Genomic DNA, 27,923 nt, shown 5'->3' with positions numbered 1-27,923 from the left:
AAAAAAAAAACCACACACCTGAGATCCTTCCTCAGTCAATAAAGGGTAGGATAGATGGATCTATGGATCTTCTTGCTATTCACTTGCATTTCATTGTCCTTGCAAGCCTTCCCAAGACCTGGGTACTGCAAATGCTCCTTAGCAGTGTAACTATTCACCTGACAAGCCCACCTGCAAGGAATCACAGCAAGGCTGAAGTTGGAAGGCACCTCTGGAAGTCATCTTGTCCAACCACCCCACCAAAGCAGGGCCACCGAGAGCTGGTTTCCCAGGACCGTGTCCAGATGGTTTTTGAACATCTCCAAGGATGGAGACTCCACCACCTCTCTGGGCAACTTGGGCCAGTGCTCAGTCACCCTCGCAGCAAGTGTTCCCTGAAGTCCAGGTGCTGTTCAAGTCACGGGTAGATTACTTCCTAGGGGTATGGGACATATGTGACACTAGGCAGAGCACCTGAGGACTGTACAAGACTTATTGTGGGATGTTTAGGAAAGGGACTAAAGGCAAGTAAAAGGGAACAAGGTAATTTGGGGAGGAACAAATATGGAAGAATGAGTGGCTGGTCAGTATGCTTGTATGGCCATACCCTGCACCTGATCTTCCTGTCTTATTGAACTCCATTTCTAAGCATATTCCTGGGCAAGGCACTCTCTATTCTGTGTGCATTTGTGTGCCTGGAGGTCTAAGTGGCAGCAACTGGAGATCACAGCTCAGAGAGACCACGTGCCTGTGGTGCCAGCAACTGGAGTGATCAGAGTGAGTGAAATCAAATCTTGGCAACAGAACTGGTGATCTGGACTTTACTCACGAACTGATAGCTAACTCTCCCTTTCCTATCCAAAACCAACTTAAGGCTATAAAGCACAGGAGTGCACATGTGAGAAACAGGTAAGGATCATGCCAGCAAAGTTGGAAACATGCAAACACCTTTTGTTTTCACTTTCACTGCTCTGTCACTATGCCAAGTTACTGCTCTGTTAAACACTTTTCTGGAACACAACCCTGTACTTTCCTCAGGATGGCCTCAGCCTTCGAAACCTCACCAAATGCAGTGGCAGCAATACCTAGAATACACATCTATTCCTATTTATTCACCCTTCCCCTAATAAGTCCCCATCCCGTCGGCCAAAGACAGTAGGCAACTTCACAGAGAAGAGACCCTGCAATTTACTCACTTACAGAAAGACTACAGCATAACTCAAAGCCCTACACACCAGTTACTTCAGTGGTAACACCATTGCGGGGATGAAATGAAGTGGTGATAACCTGTTAGATACCCGAGAAACCAAACACAAAACACAAATCTAGAAGAATCTTCTTTAGGTGAGAATCCTTCAGCTGCTCACTGGAGCTCCTGTTTACAAAACACTTCAGGCCAAGGAAGCTTGGACAACCTTCCTGATTCTGTAATGCCTGCGGCAAAGTTTTTATATAGCAAAGAGCCAAAAGACTGACTTACCCCGTGCACTACTGGCTGAAGAAATGCAGAAGCTCCAGGAGTAACTTGCAAACACAGGGTGACAGCTTCACAGAACTCCCAACACTGTGCTGCTAGAGAGCCAAGCTCACTCCTCTCCATGCATTTAAACCCCTTACCGCCAAGTAGGGCTTCTCTAAGTAGTTTGTAGTCACCTTTGCTCTCAACCTTCTTGACAGCCACACCTGACCACATCTGAAAGGCTCCTTGGCTGCAGGTAGTTGGACAAACCAAGCCAATTACGGCATTGGGTTTCTGCTCTGACAGGTCTGGGTTCTCTATTGGGTAATACAGACTGCTTTGGCCAGGGACCAGAAGCTGAGAAGCATCTCCCAGAGTCAGTTTGCAATGGCCAGGTTCAGGGATAACCTTGGGAGAAGTGAACTCAATAGTTTTAAAGCAAGGTACACGCACCCTCTATTGCCAAAATCAATAAGTTGCTGTTGGCAAAGTTTGCCATTGGCCAAGACCAGCAAGTCCACGGTAGAGAAAAATCATGGGATGCAACTATACCAGTAGATAAACCTTCATCAGGGCACAAGGTCATTCATTACCCAATCACTGTCAATGCTGTAATTGTTCACGTGTTCCTGCCTGCATCACTCAGGACTTTCTCACAGAATACCTGCCACAGTTCGTGGAGTAAGGCTTACCACAGGTGTTTTTCCACTGGAATAACTCAAGGTCAGTGATTGTGTTCTGGTCAGCATGTGGGAGAGGGGAGCTAGGTGTGTGTGGTAGGTCAACCCTGGCTGCTGGGTTGCTGGACAGGTGCCCCCCAAAGCCACTCTATCACTCCCCTCCTCAACCAGACAGGGGAGAGAGAATATAACAAAAGGCTCCTGGGTCAAGATAAGGGCAAGGAGAGATCACTCACCAAATACCATCATGGGCAAAACAGATTTGACATGGGGAAATTAGTTTAATTACTAATCAAATTAGTGTAGGATGATGAGAAAATAAAAACTAAATCTTAAAACACCTTCTCTCCAGGCTCCACTTCAGTCCCGATTTTCCCTATTTCCTCCCCCTTCCCAAGCAGCCCAGGGGGACAGGGAATGGGGGTTGCAGTCGGTTCATCACACATTGTCTCTGCTGCTCCTTCCTCCTCAGGGGGAGGACCCCTCACACTTTTCCCTGCTCCAGCGTGGGGTCGCTCCCACAGGAGACAGTCCTCCAGGAACTTCTCCAACATGAGTCCTTCCCATGGGCTGCAGTTCATGAACTGTCCCAGCGTGGGTCCCGCCACGGGGTCACAAGTCCCACCAGCAAACCTGCTCCAGCGTGGGCTCCTCTCTCCACGGGGCCACAGGTCCTGCCCGGAGCCTGCTCCAGCGTGGGCTTCCCACGGGGTCACAGCCTCCTTTGGGCACATCCCCCTGCTCTGGGGGGGGGCCCTCCCAGGGCTGCAGGTGGAGCTCTGCCCCACCGTGGTCCTCCGTGGGCTGCAGGGGCACAGCCTGCCTCACCGTGCTCTTCACCAGGGGCTGCAGGGGAAGCTGTGCTCTGGCATCTGGAGCACCTCCTCCCCCTCCTTCTTCTTCACTGACCTTGGGGTCTTCAGAGTTGTTTCTCACATATTCTCCCCCTTCTCTTTAGCTGCAGTTGCGCAGGGTTTTTCTCCCCCTTCTTAAATGTTACCCCAGAGGTGCCACCACCGTCACTGATGGGCTTGGCCTTGGCCAGCACTGGAGCTGCCTTGGAGCCGGCTGCATCAGACATGGGGGAAGCTTCTAGCAGCTTCTCACAGAAGCCGCCCCTGGAGCCCCCCCACTCCCCAAACCTCGCCACGCAAACCCAACACAGTGTGCCACCAACAGCTTTGTCCTTTCACTCACTGCCAAGGCCCGAGGACAATCCATCAACTGGTCTTGCACAATAACACAGAGGTATCTCCGTACGCAGAACGCTGCGCCTCCTTTTCCTCAATGGCACCGGCCAAGACAGCAAATTAGACGTCCTATTTCCTTAATGATACAAAGGAATCGTGAAAAAAAAATATGCAAAAATAGCTTGTTTTAGTTAGGTTTATCACAGATCCAAGAATATACAACTTAGACGTGCCAATAGGTTGATTTGTACATGTTAAAACGCTGACCTTCAAATGGACAGGAATAATGGTAATTAATCTGTTTTTTTTTTTTTTGTGATGTGTAAAAGAAACTGTGCTTACCTGTGCTAAGATACTCCTGCTTCTTTTAGCTTTTCTGAACTTTCTTTCTGTTGTTTTTTGTTTGTTTGTTTGTTTGTTTGTTTTTTTTGGGGGGGGGGGGAAAGGGGAATCAGGGAAGCAGAAGTAAAAAAATTAATCCCAGCATCACATTAGGTCAATTGTTTTGAGAAAAAAAAAAAAAATCAATTTTACTTTTTTCACAAACACTTATAGAGGACAAAAGTATCTTCACAGAACATACAGATTATGCTTTTGTTGAAGTTTTATGAAAATCCAGGAAAGAGAAAAATAAAGGACTTCTGGACATAAACAGGGCTAGAAAAAAAAACGACAGAATGAGATTTATCTTGGGAAGGAAGAAACTAAGCTAGCAAGAACACAGTAGGTTGTACTGTGAAGTCCAGTACCCAGTGTAACAGGAAACGAACCACTGCCATCAAATTAACAGCAGTAGGAAATGCTAGGGAGAAAAGGTGGGGCAGTTCAGGGTTCACACACCACCAGACACAGCGAGGTGGGTCTGTTGGCTGTCGACTGTGCTCAGACCACAGCTGAAATGTTTGCTGATATGACTGCACAGACCATTTTAAAGTCATTAAAAAAAAAAAAAAAAAATCAGAGGGAACAAAGAGCACCTTGTACCACACGTCATGGTTAAACCACAAGTATCAGTACTATGCACTGCAAAGGCACAGGATTACATTAATAGTACTAGTGCAATAGTATTTAAATACTGTGTATTGTTAATGTTTATCTTTTAGATACTCGATGTTTGGTTCGAAGTATCAACCGAATACTTCTTTGGTGACAGGGCCATTTTCTGTGTGGCTTGCACACTTCCTCACAGCCGTGCCAATAATTCAGCCGGTCCATAGCCAGATGCTGCCCAGGGTCTGCTTTCTCACCAGACCCTCTGGAGCAGGCTGAAGGTGGGCTATAGATTAGACTATCAGACTACGTGCTGGAAAAGAGCCACGTTCCCTTTCAGGCAGAGGCAGTACCAGTGCCACTGTACCTAAATTTGTTGATGCGCAGTTTTGGGCCTGGGCTGAAAAAAAATCCTTTTCTGGACACCCTTCTGGCTGCGTGCAGGCAAGAAACCGAGATGAGAATCGACAAAGCCTCAACAGGACACAGGCTGCAAAAAGCAGAGGCACTCAGCACGGGTAAAGACCATCGGGCGCTTTCTGCTCGACCAGTGACCTCCTGTGGGGAAGGTGCAAAACAACAGCCCCTGCTTTCCCTCTCCACCCAGCTCCGAGCACCACCGCGCACACCAAGGTGTTAAGCAGCAGCAGCAGCGAGTCCACGCGTGTAAAGGAGCTGCAGTATTTGCAAATTGGAGATTGGCTGAAAAGCTATTGCAAGCTGAGAAACTAGGGACAGCAGATGAAGGAAGATCCCCTCACTGATGAATGAGCAGGGATAAAAATCAGCGAAGAAACTGATTTGTAGCAATTTTGTAGTCTGAGCTGTATTACAAAATAACTTTTTTTTTTTTTTTTTTAATATTCAAGACCCTTAAAGAAATTGCTTTGGGAGGATAAATAATGAGAAATCACACTGTAGCTTCTACAAGCTAGGAAGCAGAAGTGCTATGTAAGCCAAAGTATTGTGGGAAATAAAAGTTGTAGCAGCAACTGAGCATTAATGTGATACTCTACCAGTGTTACTCTCTAATGTGGAGCAGGCTGCTTAAAGCAAACTTTTCATGGGTATTCATCTCCTGCATGCTGCCCACCTAATGGTTGTCTGAATTAAGATCCTGTAGGAGTGGGGTCTGCGATACAACTGAAACCACTGGAAAAAGCGGTGCTTTGAATGGGGAAAAAAAAAAATAAAATCACTGCATTATTTTAAGTATTCCCAGAATCGGCACCAAACATTACAGCTTTACCTCTGACAGGTTTTTTCTGCCTGTTTGCCATCTGAAAATGGAAACAGCTTGTTAGCCATGCAGGACTACCATGACAACTGCGTATCTCTGTACTCTATACGCACTTGTGAAACAGTTCAGAAATACTACTGTTTTCACAGCACATGCAATAAATCAAAATTAGGGCTGCACATATTAAATGAGCACTACTGAGGCTACTTATTTACAGTTAGGGTCTCATGGAAAAAAGCTTGCAGTCAGAAAAATAATAAAAGTTAAGGATCAAATTATTAACAATATGCACTTCACTTCTAGTTTGTCCTAGCTTTTGAGCATTTGAATTGGCAGACTTATAACAACTGAACTTATGTTATCAAAAGAAAAATAAACAGTCCATGGGAGCCAAATGGAATACATAGTAGACAGGATCCAAAAATTCTTATTTTCACAGAAGTCTACCTCTTTGTAAGCGAGTAAACATTAGCAGTAGTAGGTTGTATGTGGAAGAGCAAAATGTGGAAGCTGTTGAAATTTAGGGAACACTGTGTCCAGGAGTTTCACAGTAGTCTGGCAACAAAACATAGTGAGATTCTGGTCTTGCCAGTAATCAGTGTGATGTAATCAAGAGGCTTCTGTGCTTTCCCTAACCTTCACCTCTTTGTTCTTTTCAATCTGTCTATTCTCTCTTTCCTCCTCTCCTTTTTCACTACCTATTCCATCACATTCTCCAGATTTCCCCACTGTGAGGCTGCTACCTTTGATACCCATTTGTCCAGCTTGCTTCAGTTCCTTCCCTCTGATTTCACATCCAAAGGCAAATAGTAGGAAGCTTGGAGGTGAAAACAGAAAACGTTCTGCCACTCATTTTATCTGCTCTCAGCCCCAGTTTAAAACTGGCTTCCCCAATAATCTCAACTCATCCTAGTTCATGTGATTTGTCCTGCTTCCAGAACTAGCAGCTCACTCCTTGATGCAAGAGATGCCTTCTTTCACATCTTGAAGCCATCAGAACACTGCACTGCATACAGAAGATCTAGATCTCTGCTGTCAGTCCTGTGCACACTCACTCAGCTCTTGGTTGCATTCTAGAAAACAACGTCCCTGCAAAAATTTAACCAAAAGCCTCCAGCAATTCTTTGGATATGGACACAGAAAATTCTTGATCAAACTCAGGCAATCATCTTTCTTTGATCATAAAACAATTGAAAATATTTAATCCTGAAGCAAAGCTTCTCTCTCTTACCAAAAGAAAGACCATGTCCCAGCACAGAAAATCTTTAAGCATCTAAAAATATTTAGACTTTCTCATTTAAAAATGGAAGAAATGACACATTTCCTCATGTCTATGAGCCACAGAACGCAGTTATCACAGGAGATTGGATGACACATAACAACTTGTTTACATGCCTGATTGACACTCCTCGACCTCAGAAACAGCTCGTGTCACTTCGGTTGGCATTTCCTACGATAGCTGCGCTCAGGGCAGAAAATAAAGCTCGGAAGAGTCAAGAACTTAAAAATGGGGCTTCATCTGAGACCTTATAATCTGAATAGGTGGCAGTACCAGCAATCCCTACTGGAAAGGAAATGTTCTAGGAGACACAGTCCTGAACTGCAACATTCTTCCAATCGCTTGAGCGCTTACTAACACGCAGTGATAGGCTTGCTTTGAGAGCCAAGGGGGAAACCGGCTAGCGTCAAGACACATTCCCTCTAGTCCCAACCTTCAAAATATTTTAATACTCACCAGCTAAGCAACAATATGTAATTTGCTTTCATGACCTTTTAAAGATAAAAACTGCATTTCAGTGAGAGTCTTCCATAATTGAAAAAGACAACACTGGTGAAATACAGTTTACACGATTAACGTATTTTATTCAGTATGTACACAGTTCTCCAAACAAATTGCGTCAGACAAAGGCAGTTTAAGAAGTGTGAAGTAACCACCTTATCAACTGTTACATGGGATGTGTCTTAGCTGGTTTTGCTTCCTCCAGTTCAGTGTCCAACCAGCGGTATCTGCGGTGACGGCGCAGAACTTCAATTGCTTTTTGTTCCAGCGGTGTTGGTTGAATACCCAGGTCTTCGAAACCAGGAAGGTCAGGAAATGTCATGTCCGTTGTGTGAAACTTTAACAAGAGAGTTTAACAAGGGGAGAGAAGAGGGAATTCACTTGATACAGTGAACAGCATTACACCCAATGCAATCATTCACATCCTAAAAAGTATCACGCACTTATACCTGAGGTTATTTTTTTTATTTTACAGAAACCAACTAGCATAAATCCATAGTACTAGAAACATTTTATTATGTCTCAAAACAGTTTTCTACAAGTGGCAGCTCTTGGGTGGCTACTACAATTTCAAGGCTGCTGATGTCAGACTGCTTCCCCCAAGAAAGAACCCCACAGTACAATACACTGCTGTGTCTCGCACTAGGTCTGAAGATCTATTCAAACACAAATGGGGACTCAGCCAACTGTGTGTCAGTCCCAGTTCCTTGACTGATTTTGGCTCAGTGTTTTGCCTTGGGAGGAAGCAAAGATTCAGTGTGGCCCTACAGAACTATGGCATAATTATACAAGATATCGAGTACCCGGTATACTTTGACAGGAGATACAGATGTTCTGCATCTGGCAAAAAGTCCTTCAGGCTTCAGATTTAGATTCAGGAATAAATAACAGTGAGACACACAAAGTATCTTCACTTTCTCTCCATCAGGTATACATTATCAGGAAGATGACCGCATTGCAACCACAAAATTAGGCCAAACTTATAAGGGCATATTTCAACTGCAATTATATACATTAGGCTTTGTCAAGAAAACATATGTTCAATTATCACCTTTGGCAGGTTGTTTTTCTCTGTTTATGGTTTACAGGGTCCTGTACAGGACAAATAATTCTATTACCGTATTTGCAACATGTATGACCTACATCTTAGAAAATGGGGATTTCTCTTATGCTGTTATGACTTAAAAGGTCTCTAAGTCAACCACATCTAATTTTATCTAGATTACCCAAGGATGAAAAGCTGGGAAAGAGGAACAATCAGACACAAGAGTGACATGGAAAAAACTCCCCTCTCACACTTCCCATGCTATAGCTGAATTGCAGTAGTGTTAGTGATTTGGTGCAGGCTTATTTTATGAAATGTAACTCTATAACCTACAAAGGCAGCTAGAAGTAAGGCTTTCAGGAGATGTTACATCTACATCCTGGGCCAATACAGCCAATAGAACTACAAAGCCAGCTCTCTCTAGTATGGAGGACAAGTCAGGGGTTTGAGGAAAAAAAGAAAACAAGAAAAAACAAAAAAAGAAATTTTACACTAGATCATGAATAAGCTTACCTCATTTATTATATATACTGCATACAGTTTTTCACAATCATTTCCAAACAAAATAGAAAACTGGTTTATTTCACAGATGGAGAAACGTAAACACAGAAATGAATTGCTTACAACTATTCAGTAAACTGCAGTAAATATAGAACCTGATTCTCCCAGATTCACAATAGTACCTTATCTCAAATTAATTTGGGGACTATCAGGTCAAAATAGGCTATTGATACTGCTTCATAACAAAAGGCATTAAAGCTCCAACTCTGCAAAATAGCTGGGATACCTTCAGAGAGCAAGCTTAGAGACTGTCAGAATACACAGCTATCTTTGCTAACCTACACATATGCCAACAGTTTTGACATTAGTCCTTGCTAAAGCCTACTTTTTCCTCACTTGCAGTTGTTTTTTTGCAAGTTACTTCTCTGCCCCCACTTAGACACTCTGAGAAGTTAAGAATAAACACGAAGTTGAAACATGTTCACGAGAAATGCACTCTAATGTTAAGCGAGAATTTGGGCTGCATCCCATGCTGTCAGTTCAACTGAAGTTGTCAAAAATGCCATTATCTGGATGGTGGAAATTACTTTAAACACATCTAGAGGTACATAAACTCACTAGTTACCTAGAAGTGGGGAGCACCCCACGCCCCCATCACTTAGCTGCACATCCAGTCTCTCTGGTTTTGCTATTTTCAATCATATGTGTTTTGGGGGAGGGAGGTGGGGGCACAGCAAAGCATGTAGCCATGACCACTTTTAACAGTTAAGAAGGCTGGGCCCATTCCCTGTCCTCATCATGTTACTTCTTGATAAATAGCCCTCTCACCAATTCTTTCTCCTAATACATTTAAGAAAGTGATTGAAACATGTTAATTATTCTTCCTCCACCAATGATAGTGGAAAGACTACATCATAGTGACGCCTTTTAAAAAAAAAATTATGTGAGTCCCTCTCTCTTACTAAGTCTTACAAAGACTATACCAGAGGAATCTCCAAACTGTTTTGATAGCATATCTATTCCCTTGGCACCGTAACGGGTCTGGACAAATAAGTTAAGAGCAAGACTGCACAACAGTAGCTGGAGCACTTGTACGGCAGGAGCCATAACCATTTTTGAGGAAGGTTATATATAGACATCTTTAAAAATTTAAATTTCTGTAGCATCCAAACAGTCTGAAAGCAATTCTTTATACTCAAATTCTAGCCATTGGATTGACAGAAATACTACACCACATGCTGTACACATATTTCAGCACTCCTTGAGCGCAAAACTACAAATGCAGGTTACAAATACACAACGAAACATTTCCCAACAAGAATTTATGGATTGTCCTACACTTACCCGGTCCACTTTGTCTCGCGTTAGCCATGGTTCAAATGGACTAATCTCAAAGAATCTTGCAAATAAACTGTAATCAGAAGGAGTATTGCACAAGTATAGCCATTATCCAGATGCACAGAAGAAAACGAGAATTGGTAAAAATATTTCACACTTAGACAGTGAGCAAGAGCTTGGTCTCTAGCTGTTCTTGCAAGGTATGAATTCATTAAAGCAGTAAATATGCCAGCCAGTAAATTCTTAGTTGTGTTTCTGGTAACTTTAACTGTTTGCTACTTAATTATTCAATCTCCTACTCCTTTACTTTGGAAGGAAATGGAGGAACAGATATCTAGAAGTAAAAATGAGCATTACTGGTTGCGCAAAGTAAACCTCTACATCCAATTCCCCACACACCAGAGGGTTCAGTCTTGTCCCTGCCCTTCCTCCAAACTCCGTTCCCTAGTAGTGCAGGCAGTAATCCAATTAGTCACAAAGTTTGATTCGATGCCTCCGTGAGAAAACATGCTTGCTGACAACTAAATGAGTTAACAGCAGCACAAACAAGATGACGGAATCTAGAGCAATCTGCATCTATAAAAAGCATGCGGATTGGTATATTTGCAGTTTCCAGAAATTAAGTTTTCCTTGAAAGAAAGAAAATCTGGCAGGGAAAAAGAAAATAACACTACAGCTCTTGCTCAGTGTTTTGGGACCAAGAGTATTTATGGTAGAATCTGTTACTTAAGTGGTCACCTGGCAGACTGGTTATTAAGTTATTAAGTTACTGCACATAAACAGAACTAGGCTTATCCACCTTCTAAATGCACTCTTTTCTCAAAGATATGAAATACTACTTGGTTAAGTAGTATTTCATATCTTCACATAACATGGGCTGCAGGAAGAGAAAAGAGAAAAGCATAACATGGGCTGCAGGAAATGTGAATAAAACTAGTAAGCAGCCACATAGTTACTTTTTAACAGGCAACTGACCCTGTGTCAGCTGGGCCATGTTAACCTGATGCCTCTACAGCCAATTCAGAAACAGCCACAACAGTTTAAGATGTTATTCTAGCATTATCCATCACCAGCTACAGGAATCCGATATTGAGTCCTAGTACCAGATTGGTAGGAGGGTTCTAACGGCGGTGACTTTTTCTGCTTATTAGTTTGCATTGTACTAAAATTGTGAAGGACCAGCATGCCAAATATTGCCAAATCTCAGCCATGCTGGGGGCAACTTCTGAAACAGCATTTCCTGTTTGAGGCAGCTCATCGAAAGGACTAGGTCCAGGCTCAGATTTAGAGTGCTCTTTGTGATGCACTATCACTACTCAGTAGCTGCAATTCGGTGATAAGCTTCTATCCTCAGTGCCCCCTGAGGCCAAAACACACAGCTGCAGAAGCAGCTCAGTGCATGCCAACAGAACCTTCGCAGCCCATCCACTGCAGTCAGCTGAAGTGACCTTACACCCTTCTGTTCTTACCTCCCCATTTGTTACCACCTTCTAAAGATGTTATTGCCCTCATATCGCAGACACAGAAATGCTTGCTCACAACTGCACTGCTCAAATTCCCAGGCCAAGATCTCAGTACGAACCTACCTCCAACACTGGTTCAAATCAATACAAGGGACTGAACTAGAAAGTCAATGAATACCCATACCCACCCTTACTGCAGCTCTGCTTCCAGAGCACCAGTGCTCACCAGACTGGAAGGACAGCTGACAGCAGCAATACCTTAAACTGCTGCAGAAAAATCTGTCAGGGCCTACAGTCAGCAACATACACATAAATTTTTCCGTGCAGTGCTATCAAAAGTTTGTCTAGTTTGTTACTGGTTGTCTCTACTCGGGACCTTTTGCTACTTCTCGACTCAGCAAAGCCATTCAATGACTCTGGAATAAATCGTTACGTTATTACAGGTACACCTTTCATCAAATGCAGGTCTGTGCCTGAGCAGATGACTCAAAGCTAGCTAATGAGTATTTAGGGAAAGCCAGTTTCTACAATCCTACCATGTTCAATAACAACTGGCAGTATTAAATAACCAATGCAACAGTTATTTATGCTTCTGTGCTACCGGATGGATCCCAAATTCTTATTGAAGAAAGGGTCTCACTTACTGGTAGAGAGGACGTGGAATTGGATAGGGAAGAAAGACTCGAAAGGAAACCGCGTAGATGTATTCCACCATGTCATACAGGAGGTATCGGTTAGGTCTGAAAAAAAAAAAAGCAATAAACATTAGAGGTAAGTTAGGTATATTTAAATATTTGCAGCAAGAGGCAAAAATTTCAAAAGCCCTCTACCCCCAAAGCCTACTGAGGGCTTGTTTTCTTCAATCTAAATGATTTGCCACGTTCTTCATTTCCCTCACAAGAGGGGAACAAATTTTGGCTCTCCAGATTCTGTACTGTGTGAAATAAAGAAGGATTAAGTTAGAAAAACATATCATCCGACATCCGCAATGGTAACAGCGTAAGTCACAAATTGAAGAATTGTTTCATCACTGTGCTGGGTGCCAGTGCCCAGGCACTAGCCGGGGGGGCTGCAGGGGCAGCCTAGGTGGAGAGCTCTGGGCTGCGCCGTGCCAGGCACGGTGAGCTCCAACGGACCCACCAGAGAGCACAGCTAAGCCCCGGAGACAAGATGGCAAGACCTCAAGGAAATCGTATTTAAGGCCAAAATGTCAGACACGGGCAGAGAGGAGTGAGGGAAAAAGTGTGAGAATCAGCCCTGTGAGCACCAAGGTGAGAGCAGGAGGAGGTGTTCCAGGCACCCGAGCAGAGATTCCCCTGCAGAGCCCACACTGGGGCAGGATTATCCCGAAGGACTGCAGCCCATGGAAGGGCCCACGATGGAGCTATGGAGAAATGTGAGGAGGAAGGAGCAGCAGAGAGGAGCTGTTATGGCCTGACCCCATTAACCTGCCATTCCCCATCCTCCTGCACAGCTTGGGGAGAGGGAATAGAGGAGTTGGAAGTAAAGGACTGAAGTTGAGCCTGGGAAAAGGGTAGAGAATAGAAGGTGTTGTTTTATCCTTTTTGTCTTTGTTTCACACTATTCAAATTTATTTTGACTGACAGTAAATTAATTTTTCCCAAGTCAAGTCTGTTTGGCCTATACCAGTAACTGGTAAGGAATCTCCCTGTCTTTATCTCAACCCATAAGCTTTTCATACTATTTTCTCCAGCTGTCCTGCTGAGGAGGCAGAGTGAGCAGCTGGGTGGGCATGTGGCTGCTGGCCAAGACCTGCACACCACAATCCTACTGAATAAAGCGTATTCCATGTACTTTTAAAGCACACCTTTAACGTGCCTCCCTCACACTGAATCAAATTATGAATACAAGATTTTCAACACTGGGACAGGACTGAATTTGTGCAAGCCTGCTTGGTAGTTTGTAATAGAAGGAAACCGTAAAGCAAATGGCAAAATTAAGAAAGGTTTGTTAACAAGATATCCCATCTTTGGTAGTAAATGGCTGCAAGGGAATTGATTCACTTGCCTCTGTTCAACTAAGAACATACTGTTCTCTTCAAAGGCAAGAGGAAGAAACTAAGATAAATTCCCCCAAAGAATGTATTCCCCCTCTCAAGATGGAGCGATGGAAGCAGTCAGTCTCCTGCACACCTGCAGTAGTTTAAGAGAAACATATACCCATTGGGAGTTCCCATTCCTTTCTTGTTCAGGCTTTGCCTTAGCATTCTAATACTCTTATTATAGATGGCTCAGACTGAAACAGATATCTCCCTTGGCTTTGAAGGCAACTTGCTGGTATTTCAAAACATTCTGAAAATCTTCATAACAACACACTGCTGAGCACTGGTGTGCCACTTGGTGTTTCAGCCTTCAAAATTACATTCTGCCAATCATGATCAAAGCAGCAATGAACACACCAAAAATGTGTGTCTCCTAACAATTCCCTATACTCTTCAGCTAAGGCAGAGACCTCAGTGACACAACAATCATCTTGAGACTGATTACTTCCCAGGTAGGGGCCTCCTAAAATTAAGACTGTAGGGCTTTTTTCCATTCTCAGTCCCTTTTTTTTAAAAAAATAGGAGGGACAATTACTGTTGGAATCAAAACCCCCACAAAAAAGAAACCATGCTAGAGTAAGACTGTCCAAGTATGCAAAACATAACACAGTCCAAAAATCTGAAACTATGATCTAAAGAACATGAATTTAAGTTGTTAAACCCAAGATCTCAAAGACATCAAGGTCTGAGGTTGCACACATGAAAACCGAGCCTTCAATTGACATGTTCTTCAGAAAGAACAGCAATGCTAATAACCACAAACAAAATTTTTTGATAAATGCTGGAAAAAAGACAGAACCCCAAATTGTTACTAGTTTAGTTTGTAAAAGCAAATTAGGGCAAAACATTCTAAAGGATATACTTAAAGGTAGGCCAGCATATTTGGAAATACTCAAAAGAACTCAGTACTCGCAACTCCTTATCAACTTCATCCAGGTGGCTGGATTATAGCACCTGAGAGAAAACTGCATTTCTGAAGTGACACTAAAGGACTACCATCAAAACCAAGATATTAAGTTTTCTTCAGTTAATAGAACATCCTCATGCCTATCCAAAGGCAGTATAAGCCAATTTCTCTTTTATTCCCAATATGCAAGAACCATGTAAGGATGTATCATATAGCCAAACTTAAAAATGTGAAAATGCAGACAAATACTGTTTGTTCCTTTACAGATTACCAAACACTAACAATACAACTTCACCAAGAACAGAATCCCATTGAAGTGTCATTACATTAACCACAATACTAGCAGACAGCAAGCTCTAGAGAGCATTAGCATTCAAGACAGATTTAACATGTGGATGAAACAAAATCAGTGTCATGAGGGAAAAAGGGAAACTGTTTAAAAACCATACCAAATAAATGGTCATTAAAGAATAGCAATGACACCACTAGCTGTCATAGCTAAAACTCTATTCTACCATATAGCAGGAAGGAAAACAAAACAAACAAAAATCACACACACAAAAAAAAAAAAACCCACACAACAAAAAACTCAACCAGCAAAACAAACCAAACTGCAAACTACCACAGAAATAAAATACTAATTTTGTAAAAGAGCATTCTACTGTCAAACTGGTAACTCCTTTTAAAAAAATAAAAACACACACCTCATGCAGCTTTAGTCAGGGGTTATGCTGCGGATTTTATTTGTTTTCCAACATTGATTTGAATCTTTGGTTCTGACTATCATTTAGGCAAAGTCTCTTCAGTCATTGTTAGGTGCCTGAAGCTGTATCCCTTGCAGTGAGAGACTGGCATCCTTGCTTGAATCCTTGCCTCCGAAACCTGGGCACTGAACTCCTGGCCTTCCATAAATTGCCAAATAATAAGACTTTGAAACTTTAAGAATACATTCAAAGTTTAGCCAATTGCCCTCCCATTTGGCTGCAAATAGTTCTATTTAGTGTGCAATTCTCAATTTCTCCTGCGGTCAGAGCAGTTGCTTCCGCTGGGAGAGATGAAACTAAAACCAGGCACCTCTCCTTCCTTTTGTGGGAGGCAGCTTTGGATACATATTGACCCATCTTCAAGTTTGCCCCCAAGAGATAAAATAGTTACTCAAAGGTTTAGTTTCATCACACTTTGTGGTTTTGCATTAGCTGTGCCCATCTGTCACCTACATATCTATTCTCTTTGATTAAAGAGCAGCTTTGAACAGCTGTCCAGCATCTCTTTACACTTGTTCTTTAGTGTGACACTTCGTATCATCCCAGTGGTTTGAAAGCAGCTTCAAGTTAGTTAATAACCTTATTGTTGCTGTTGATAGTCCCTTCAGATCACTGTTAGCTTTTCTCTCATTTTGCTAGTTTGAGAAGTTTCTTGGCGTGATCTAACAGAAGTTGAAAACCTGCTTGCTGTCTTTTCCAGAACACCAGCATACAGCACAACCGGCCTAGATGCCAGGGTAACATCTTCCTCCACAGCACTGAAGAAAGTGACATCACATGAGTAAAAGACGAATCAGCAGTGATCTCTGCACTACAGGAATAAAGAGCTGTCACTGCAACAGCATCACAAAATGAACAGGGAAAAAGCAGTGTAATCTCAAATAAGCCTTTTGCAAAATCCAGATACTCCGCCTGTTTTCTGTGTATAAGCAGGGGAAGACAGAGATATACACGCATTAGAAAAAAGAGAGCTGTTCAGCATCATTTATATCTTGATTAATTAGCAATTGTTTTCTTTATCAATGAATCTAATGTTCCTTTTACCACATATATTGGATGAAGAACAGTTCCAGTATCAAAACATGGACCCATTACCTTGACATCTGCCATGCTGTTTATTCTTAATGACCTATTCTGACTTGGAGCTTTTGTACACAAAATATTCCAAGAGATCCACTGTCTCTATCCATTCTAATTCCAGGTGGTTTCCACACAGCTTTAGCAGAATTTTCTCCAAATCTATGTTGCCTACCATGCTTCCCAAAACTGCCTGTTTCTTTGTGTGCACATACATAACATTAAATGCAATGGGGCCCAGACTAGGATTTTCAGAGTACTCACAGTAACAGCTTGAGTCATTTTTCCTCCCAAAAAGGAGGTGGAATTTATTGCAGCTCAAACTGTGTGGATGGATGGAGAAATTAAGTGTACTGTGCAGCATGCCAAAAAATGACACCAAAAAGAAGTACTTCAGTTAATTAGAATCAGAAAAGTAACCTACCCAGCCAAGGCGTATGTTTTGCCTTTAGCATCAGGATCCTTAATTGCATTAATAATTGCCTTTGCTACATCAACCACCTGTGAGAAACAAATTCAGACAATTACCAACAGAAAACAGGAATGCACGCACACACTTCTCTTTCAGAAGTTATTTACAAGGGGAAAATAAAAAAAAAAAAAACAACCAACACACAAAGAGGATTTGGGATTGTCTGGTTTTAGTGAAAACTTACATATACTGGTTGCTTCACTGTTTTCTTTCCCAGAGAAATAAGAGGCACACCACCAAACCAGCGCATGTCTGATAGAAAGACACATACATAACTTGAGAATAAAATCTGTGCATACTTTCAGTCAGCAAAGAACCAACATATTTTGCACTACGCTGAGTGTGTATATCTCTTCTGAAAACAGATTTAACTTAAAAAAAAAAAAAAAAAAACAACAGGAAAAATTGCCATCCAATTTCAGTAGCACTGTTTTCAACACATATTTAGTTTTCTTAAGAATGATGGGAAGGCTGTATTTACTGTTTACTTAGAGTGGTTTGGAGCTATCTCAACTCAGAGAAACAGATTCCACTTTATTCTGTCTAGCAATTTTGTTGGCAATACGTCAGTCATTACTGTTGCCTCTGAGCCCAGAACAACTGAGGCTGATTTCTACATTTGAGCTTTACCAACTTGAAAAACTACTTTAAGGGTAAACTGCTTTCAGGGTTAAGATGATCAGACCTTAGCTCAGAACAATCTAAACTAAAAAAGAAAAATCAAACAGCAAAGTGTAACTATATTCAGAAAGAATTCAGTCATGAGATGAAAATTTATGTTTCCCATTACACACCTTCAGCTAACAAAATACATTTCTGCTAAAAACATACCTCTCTGCTTTTCAAAAGCACAGCACATTTTCTCTCTGTCCTCTATAGACAGGTATACAAAACATATATGGTTTTATTATTTCAAGAGTGCATACTTGCATAGTGATTGAGAAATCGGTCCTCTCTCCCAAACATCTCAGAGGGCTTCAAAATTATAGCATCTGGAAATTCCTCCCTTACTGCTTTCTCTCCAACAGCCTATCATTCAATTAAAACAAACAATTGTTAGATCCATTCTGAACAAAAGAGAATGCCTTTTCAGAACTTAATGCATCCTGACTATAATACTGAGAGAAATTACACCATCAGTAGCACAAAAATTATATGTACCTGAGCTATTTGATCTTTGAAATGCTATGCTAAGATAAAGGTCTCTCAAATGTTCCAAAAGTATCACAAGCACGTAGATAATTTCTTCTATTTGAGATACAATACAGTCTCACTAGTGAAGTGACACAAAGTTAAAGTTCAAAAAGGAAGAAGCCTGAAGTACTTCTCGTGCTTATGTCAGACTAGAGCTTGGTACAAAACAGAAGGTTCACATGACCCCTACCTACATTACCAAAACACTCCAAAGAACTGATTAACTACATTTAGAAGTTTCAGTGTCAGCTATCTACTCTTCACATGGGACTGGCCAATACAGTAAGGCCTAACACATCAAGAGCTACCAAATTTTAACCTTGGTTTTAAAAAATTTTTATACTAAAGACAAGGCAGAGTACAGCGAGCTCAAACAAAACAAAAATAGATGAAACAGAGACAACAGCTATATTAAAAAGAAGTCAGTAATAGAAAATTATACCTCCTAATAAGTAAAAAATTAATAGAATACAAAAAACTTTAACTTTTTTTTTTTTGTATGAGAGCAGGTAATAATCCCACTCCAAGGGCTGGTGATCATGATACTCATCTGCCTTTGCAGCATTCATTTTGGCATCAACTACTTTACTAGGTCATTTCAGCCTTAGATGTTTAGGCCAGATATCAGATCCCAAACCATCAAACTAGTTCCTCTTTCTTAATGACAGTAATTTTAGATGCAAAGATATTCAAGGATAGAAGAAAGGAAGAGTTTTCAGGAATACAAGATCTACCTCCCTTCAAAGCACATGAAGTACTAAGGAGGATTTCTAGCTTCAACAAGCACAGTAACTCAGAAATTCTTCAGCTGCAGAAAACATTCCATAGTAAATTCATACACTGATTTCCTTCAAGCAGATTTAGTTGGGGGGTAAAAAAGGCAAAACAAAACTAAAAGTAGGTTCTCAGAAAAGATATTCAAAAGGATTCCAGACTTACTTTGCTCCTGAGGTATTTGGAAGGACTTTTCATGCTAGCATTCAGGTGAGAGATATGAATGAGTGTTTCCACACCAGCCTCCCTAGTTATCCGTGCAATGCTTTGAGGAATATTTACAAATTCATCTTCAAAACTGAAGTTTCTAAAACAAGGCAAAACCAAATTTTACTTTAAGAGCAAACAACAGTGGCTGCCTATCAACCAAATAGCAATCATTATCTTTTACCTGAATATATTTCAAAAACTTATCTTGATGATCTTTGTTAGAAATGAAGTTTTCTTTCATGAGGGACTCCTCATATAATAAAAACTAGAGGCAAGTTAAATGCAACAGTAAGCTTCAATTACAGCTTTATTACTGTCTGCTTTTTCACCTCTTAAGGTTAAATCAGTATAAAAAAATCTTGCCCGCCTGTCTGTGACAAATAGTAAATTCTTCCCAAATGAAACCGGATTATTTTTGAGAGAAGTGCTGCATCTTGTAAAAAGACAGCTTTGCTCAGATTTCAACACCTGTTCAAAATTTTACTTGATTTGATGCACTCAATTAGACTACAAAGGAGTTCAAAAATTTTGAGCAGTCTAAGTTAGGGCCAGCGCTAGGCATTGGGGAAGTGGACAAAACCAGATCAAAAAACCACATAGGTGTTTATGCAGATGGAAAATTTTACATTGACAGAACAGTTAGAACCATTTCAGAGTAGCTGTAAGGGACTCCAAGGAGAAGCACACAGAAAGAACAGCTCCACTCACTTTATGGCATTCAAGGGGCCTGAATTAGGGGGTTCAACTGTAATCTAGTTTGGCATCTGATCAAGAACAATACAGAAGCTCTGTCTCCAAGAAAAACTGACACTATAGGCTGGCAAGAATCCCAAAATTCTTTCCAACTATCCCAAGAGCACAAAAAAAGAGAACTGGCTTCTTATGTCTTTATATTGTCCTTGTAAGCACCCTGCTCCATCTTTTCCATTTGCTTTGGGTAACAAACATCTTGTCTGAATGCCTCTCTCTGTCCTTATCTACTCCCACAGCTCTTCAGATCCCACTGGAGTCTAAAGAAAGTCTTAAAAATAAAAAGTTATTTTTGATCCTTCAGTAACTAATCTGATCCTGGGAACCATCACTCCTGTTCTACTCTCAAAAATAGATTTTAGAAACACACAAGAACAAACAACATCTCTCCTGTAACTATGGAGTTTTCAAACAACATCATACACACAGATGAGACTGTACACTAGTACTAGGCAAGGAGACAAGCGTTTAATGGCAGGCTTTACTTTTTTTGACTGGTCTCTACTTCCAATCTTACTTTTTTTTTTTCCTGCTTAAGTTTTTCATAGACTTTGGGATGATTACAATGGTTAGGCTGACCTCATGTTTAACAGACAACAGAATTTAATCTCAAGGTTCCAGCACCATTGTTGATACCAACATGTATAAAATATATAAGCACATTTGTGCAATACAGTGGTAAATTTTGGAATGTCCAAAAGTCTTTACCATGTACCAAGACTCCTCTGCTTTCGAATCTGTTAAAAATGATCAGTGACAAGGTTTGGGGGAGGGCGGTGAACTAAAACGAAACTTTCTTGTTGTCATCACACTTTCTCTCAATAACAAAGAAACCGTCCCTTATATAAATCACACTTTTTACATGAGTCCAGAAATTTTAAAGTGGAAGTACACATGAAATCCATATCTGAAAGATAAATATAGATTACATTGTCCTTGGGCCAACTGTACAAACTTTCTCACTCCCACATTACAAAGAAATTTCTTCTGACAGCAATAAGCATTTGAACTCACGTTCATGATTTAATAACGGCGCTAAACAACCCTGAAAGAATGGTTTGGACTTTTTTACCTACATCCCCAAGTTCAAAGATATAAAAAGAAGCAAAAACCTTGTCAGATGCACAAGACCAAAGTCAGTTTAGGTTTGGTGGTCTTTTCTCCAAATAAACTACGTTATAGATTCCAACAGTGGGACAGAGCTAAGTGACTATCAGATAAAGATAGTACCTCTACAAATGTGAATGCAGTATTACAGTGCCTCCCAAAAGTTATGTGAAACAGCTGAAATATTATGTCTGTTGGCAAGCACCTATTTTAAGAAAAATAATTGTACGATTTGAGACTACTAATTCTATTCTATTAATACAATTTGACTACTAATTCTGCAATTTGAACGTCAAATGGCTGTTCACAAAAAAAAATACAAAGGCATTAGGCTTGTAAATATAGATGAAACTGATATCTACATTTGTTCCTGTCTACTATGATAGCAAAATTATATACCATATAAAGGCAAATCACAAAACTAATGAGTATTTGTCTGGCAGTTCTGCACCAGGCTTTAAATCAAGCGGACATAACTACACACACACACAAAAAGATGAGGTTATTACAGGTATTTTTAACCTAAAATAAGTAGGGGGATTTTTAAATATGGATTTCAAAAAGGAACTATTTTTAAAAATTATTCTAAAAAAATGCTTATGTAGCTAATTGTGTCTGTGACAAAATTCTATCAAGGATTGCTATTAGCTATTCCTGTTTATTAACATTTACCAGAGACTAGGAAATCCTTCCTCATAGCTTATTCTAGCAGGCTACAATTCATCGCTACACTGAAGCAACAGGATGAAAGCCCACTTCTGTAATAATGTTACTAGGAACTCACAGAAACTGAAGACTCCCGTGAAACATCTGTAGGTGTATAAAAGCAGCACATTGAACTGTTCTCTGACAAAACAAAAGCTTTACACTAGAACATTATAGGAAGAATGCACTTTTCAAGAGCAGATCATAACCAGGACTCTAGTTAACCATTTAAAGAAATGGAAGAATTTTTATACGCAAAATTTCAGTTTTGCCTTTTCATAGAAGCAAAGAATGTCAGCATCACTGCATACTCTACACATACTGTAAGACATGGCTAACTATGCCTACTACCTGGTGTAAATCCATGTATATAGGAAAAAAAGGAAAATTACTTTGTTTCAAATTCCTTTCCAACCAGATTAATGACCACATTGCTGTGTTCCACGGCTCTTCGTATAGAATCCTTGTCCTTACAGTCCCACTCCTGTAACCAGAGCATCAAATGGGAAAAAGGTGAGATAATGTATAAATAGGCATAATCAAAGAAAGTTCTTTCACACCATTTCCATTTAGAAGCTAAATAGTAGCTGGAGTTCTGACTTTGAGAATGATTAACAGACTTCCTTGTATAGCAATGGTATCGTAGTTGATCTAAAGCCAAATCAAAAGACTTACTAAGAAGATAAGTTGCCCCAGGTCACCCATTGGCCGCAGGTACATGAGGTCATACTGATCACAGCGATAGGGTATGATTACTTGAGATCCAATGCGACCTAAGCATTCAAAAAAGAAAGTTTAATTTATCTTGAAGTACTACATAACTTTAAGTAGATGAACTTCTGAATATACAAAACTTCTTCTTCTCCCTGGCATTAAAACACAACAAATACAGGTATCTTGAATAGTTATCTGCAAAGCTAAAAGTAGAATAGAAGTAAGTTTTTGAACCTACACCACTGAAGTTCTTAAACAGGGACGTACTTGAGTATTTGGGCTTGTAAGACAAAATATAGAAGCTTGCAAGAAGCTTGTTAACAAACAACAACAAAAAAAATCACAGTGTGTGCTATAAACATAGTACAATACCTAAAAGGGTGCCACATCTAAGGATATTTGCATTTTTTAAGTTGCATGGAAAGAAGGAAAAAAAAAAAAACATGAGTTATTTTCTAAAACATATTCAAAAGGGCAATTTTAAAGAATTCCAACCAAATTTTTGCAAACAGTTTAAGTAAAATATCCTAATAAGGCCAAAATCAGAAAAATCAAATACATGCTTTACCTACTCTCAGATCTGCATTTTACAGACTGAAAAAATAGTACCTGAAGGAGACTTATTTTAATGACTTTAAGAATCTTCAAATGCTTCTAAATTTTCTAGATTAATACACTTTTTACTAATTGTCACATCTTGACATCTTAGCAGACCAAACACTATGAAAGTATCACACAAGACACTTTTAAGATCCAAAATACCAGAGATTTCTAGATTATCCTGCAACCTGAAGAAAAACTAGCGTTTCATTAAACAATTTTTTTTTTTAATTAGCACTCCTGGGTCACATTACCTAAACGGTTGACAACATATCGTCCTAGGAAACCCGTAGCCCCAAAAACAGTGGCCACGATGCCACTAACAGAGGATCGTCCACTTCTCCCATGAGGGATCACTGCATGATGAACTTGGTGCTGCTGCTGCAACACAGATGGTGCCGCAGCTAACACAGAAGTGCCAGGGCCTGCAACACAAAACAGGAGAAAGCGTGTGATATAAGGTAAAAGTTAACAGTCCCAAACCATACTCTCATTACAGATCAATTTTCTCTAATCTGCCTTAGCAAAATTTCCCATGTTAAGACTCTTGACAGGCTATTTCAGAGACATCTGGATAGGTCAGAGGACAGCAGGCTTGAGGGAGCCATTGATAAAAGTCAAAGACCAAACTAAGACACAAAAGGAGTAGACTAAGGTTATCAGTTCCTAAAGAGCAAGTAAAACTTAAATGGTTAGTGTCACTACTTGATGTATAAGGTGGGTGAAGTACAGAGGTTAAGCAAATAAAGAATACTTGCAACAGGCAGGTCCCAACTGAGAATATCCACATCCTGCTCCCAGATCTGGGAGCTGTGGGACAAAGACCTCAGAATCACTACAGATGCAGTTAACCAGATTTATTTACCTCAGTCTAAACATAGCAGACCCAAATGTTGGAAGAGGCAGCAATCCTCCCATATTATAGCTCTGGAGTGAAGGGGAATGAATAGATGCAAAGGTGCATAGAATACTGCCTCAAAGATGTTCCTTTCCTCAAGGAGCTAGGAAATCTTAAAAGCCACAGAAATAGGACATCTCTGGGATATTGACATAAATTGACAAGGTAGCTCTAACAGGGACTTTGGAAAGAAGAAACATATGTCCTCTCCAACCAAGTTAGCCAAAAGCCGGAAATAAACTGCTTGTAAGAGATTTTTGAAGTCAGAAGTGTTTAGTGCTACTACACATACATGGTCATAAAAAGAAAGGATCAGATAAAATATAGATTGCATGAACACACTACAGACATCTGGCTGTTGACAAGAGCAGACTGTAAGCACTGGCATTGGAAAACTAGCCTGGGGATATAATAGAAATCCAGTAACTGACCTTCCAACTTTTAGTAAGTCATGGCCATAAGCATTTTCTGGATAAGAATAAGCAAGTTTTATCTTCCCCATATAAATCTAAGTATCAAGAATCATAATAAAAACAAGATTAGTGTTTGATATCAGAGAGACAGATGCATTAGGAAACAACAAAAAATCCCAATTGTACACTGAAGGAGTACATTTCATCCCAATACGGTTAGGTATTACCTAATTATACCTTATTATACAGTGGTACTGATGTTGTAGCCATGACACCAAGAAGATCAAAAGGGCATGGTATGTTTGGACATAATTTATATTTTGTTAGATCAACTGATAGATTTCAAACCAGAAAATCCAGCAAGATTTCCGTGCCTGCAGGAGGTGTTCCTCTATCCAAAAGTTTGTCTATCCCTCCTCTCTCCATACCCCACAAATTGGAATAATAAAAGATAGTACATCTCCAATTTTGTCCTGAAAGGTAATTTGACACCCACTTAAGTAAATAAAGTAGTCACACATATATACTTGTACTTACCAAATTCATACACTATGCCTAGTAACCATACTTCAATTGGCTGATAGAAACAGGACAAAATAAGTTATTACCTACGCAAACTTCAAGTACATATATGACTTCCTAAGCAGCAACTCTCCTACAAAACAGGTCTGAGCTCAGGAACAGTTAAACTGGGCATAGGATCTGTCAAAGTGGCAGAAACGCAGGGCCTCTCCAGTACTGAAGCAGAGACCTTGAGATGAACTATGAGAAATAAGGAGAATACACTCCATAAGCACCCATTAAAAACAAACAAAACACACAAAACACCCAAACAAAAACACACACACACAAAAAAAAAATCACTGTTTGTCAAAGATCTGCTGAAGTCTAATAGAAGTACACACTCCTGTGGCATCTAATTAACGTCTAAAAACCTGACATGCAGTTTTAAAAGTGACACAATATGTTCATATCAATCTGGTAATACCTCAAACTAAAACGTTAAGGAACATGCCAACTCATCGCTGCCATATTCACCATTTGTCTTCACTCTCTGCTTTTTCTGTCAGCCAGTTAATTTAACATGGCCCTCTCAAATCTTTGTGTATACTTCTGCGGAATTACAGTGAAGGTGAAGAGTCATTTCAATGGATTTCCAATACAGCACATCTTAAAACACATTACCATGCTATCCTTACAATGTTATCTGACACAGGCTGCACAAACATACAGACCAGACCTTAGGTTTTTATGTTCAAAACTCTTGGAGAGGGGGTTTGATTTTTTCCTTTATTCTTTTAAACAACAACCGAACAAACTTGCAAACGAAAACAGTAGTGTATACTGAATACTCTTTACAGAATAAAGCCTGTAGCTATGTAATGGGTACCTGGAGAGTGGAGATTAATTAAGGTCAGTAAAAGTGCAAGTGTAAAGGATAACACTGAGGGAGACAGTTGGATGATCTTCTTGCCTTCATTCTTGTAGTGTTCTAATAACTAGGGTTTTGTTATTTAATTTATTTTTCAGGAAAAGCAGACTTACACAAAGATAACTGGCAGGATTCCTTCAAGTATGCAAAAAAGCTACATGGTATGCCAAGACGGTGAAAGAGAAAGTTTGATGACCTTATACCCCTCAGTACTTTGTTTACATATACTTCTCTTTCAAAAGGTTTGTAAAAAACCCTACATAATAATTGTATTTACAGAATTAACACTATCTCTGTTACTTTCAGATAGGAACACATTTCAGTCCTCACAACATAAAACCTAAAAGCAATGAGATTTAAGTCCGCTGTAAGCGGACTGTTAAAAAAAGTATTATTAAACAGATCAATCCATGCAAGAACAACAAGAAAGTCAATCTGAAAAAAGTTATGCATGCCTTTCAACTACTTCTTGGCTTTTTTTGCTGTTATTTCTGCAAAAACTGATGGTGACAGGCTCTTCGTGATGCTGTCACTGTCACACTAACAAATAACATCCAACTACTGTTTTGTATTCTCCCACCTTTGTGTATACACCAGTTGCTGCTTGCCTCACACTGTTAAGGTCTTTAGTGGTGCACATCTTTTCTCGTTCCATAACCTTACAAGATCTGTCACAAATTATCACCATCTATGGCTACATGCCCAATTACTCCTCTATTATGAAAAACCCCTGAGATTTAACAGTATCTCTGAAACTCAAAGAAAGCAGGCTAAAGATCCTCACTTAGATTCACAATCAGTAAAGGACCTTCCATGTGGTGTGGAGCCCTATCAAAATGCAACATTTAGTAACTCTGGACAATGTGACTTAGTAGAGCCATACAGCTTTCACAGCCCACATTAATTCTCCAGACTGAGCAGCACTGCTTAAAGCTCTGTGCCCCTGTGTAACACAGAGCTGCACAAGGATTCTTTCTCAGAGAAGTAAGATTTCATCTTCTTCGCTAACTCAAATCTATTTGTTACTGGAAGCTTAATTTTACAATCCATATTTGAAGCAGTTTATGAACACAGGCTTGAATTAAACCTCAAATACGCACAGTAAACCAGAACCATCTTTTTCTTGAAAAGACACACTGCTCCAATTAAAAGTATGTTAAATTCCTTCCTCACCTTTATCAACCAACAAAACCTGTTTGTCACCTCCCGCTTTACTCCCCAGAGGAGCATTTGCTGAATCAATTTAACTAAACATTGGTTCTGTTTGGTGACAAAGGACCAAACGTGAGCTTTAAATCTAATTTTTGTACTTCTGTACAGGCTTATAGATCATGGCCAAAACGTCAAGGATACCCTAAGAAATCGCAAAGGACTCCAAACTTCTAGCCTACAGGGCAGCATTTCATTCCCTGAGATTCTGACAGTCCCAGCGAGACAACCCAGCATCCAGCTACACCAGTAACCTGAACCAACCTCATGCAGCCCTCTGGACTACAAACCCCAGTTCCCTAAAAAGAAGGCAGGCAGAAAACCGACCGTTTCTGCCGCAAACAGTCATTTTAGCTGGCTGCTTTTCAGACGCTACCCTGCGAGCTTCTTCACCCAGCCCAGCGCCGCGGCGAGAGGCGGCTGGCGCAGCACTGTACGGGCTGGGGCCGGGGGCGCAAAGGCGGCCTGGCCCCCCGCGGGGAGACGCGGCCCCTCAGCGACAGCGACACTCACCTGCCCTTGGCAGCAAGAGGCCGCGGGGAGGCCGATACCACCGAGCCGCGGCCGCCATCTTGCTTCCCCCAGCAGCCCTTGCGCCGGATGGCAGGCGGGCAGGGCCAAACCTCCACGGTCGCTAGGAGGGGACGGGGACGGGGGGGAGGAGCGCGCCTGCGTTAAACCCATGTGCCGCGGGCGCGCATGCGTGCGGGGGGGGGGGGGGGGGCGCGCTGCGTTCCCACCTCCCTCCGCCGGGCGGTGGGGGCGGAGCCGCGGCACGTGCGGCCTCTGCCCGACGGTTGGGCCCCGCCCCGCCGCCGGCTGAGGGGAGGGAGCGCGGGGCGGTGGTTCCGGGCTGCCGCGCCCCCCGCTCCGGGCAGCCGCTCCCCCCGCTCCGGGCAGCCGCTCCCCCCGCTCCGGGCTGCCGCTCCCCCCGCTCCGGGCTGCCGCTCCCCCCGCTCCGGGCAGCCGC

The 27,923-nt window shown here is 41.2% G+C and overlaps 1 protein-coding gene across 1 annotated transcript; it reads right to left on the bottom strand.

Annotated features, from left to right (window-relative positions):
- Positions 1-7,375: 7,375 nt before the first annotated feature.
- Positions 7,376-27,595, bottom strand: NDUFA9 (NADH:ubiquinone oxidoreductase subunit A9). The gene is made up of 11 exons (XM_042795475.1): positions 27,467-27,595; positions 23,256-23,426; positions 22,363-22,460; positions 22,080-22,171; positions 19,081-19,222; positions 17,874-17,976; positions 17,132-17,199; positions 16,900-16,976; positions 12,310-12,405; positions 10,209-10,275; positions 7,376-7,655 (listed from the first exon to the last, which is right to left on the bottom strand). Exons 1-11 carry the CDS (start codon positions 27,522-27,524, stop codon positions 7,485-7,487), a joined length of 1,143 nt encoding a protein of 380 aa, XP_042651409.1. The 5' UTR covers positions 27,525-27,595; the 3' UTR covers positions 7,376-7,484.
- Positions 27,596-27,923: the final 328 nt, after the last annotated feature.

This window comes from Tyto alba, unplaced genomic scaffold (assembly GCF_018691265.1).
Source record: "Tyto alba isolate M040663 unplaced genomic scaffold, T.alba_DEE_v4.0 Super-Scaffold_21, whole genome shotgun sequence".
In the NCBI taxonomy this organism is placed as follows: domain Eukaryota; kingdom Metazoa; phylum Chordata; class Aves; order Strigiformes; family Tytonidae; genus Tyto; species Tyto alba.
The sequence above is the reverse complement of the archived record's forward strand: the minus strand, read 5'-3'. Positions and strand labels throughout refer to the sequence as shown.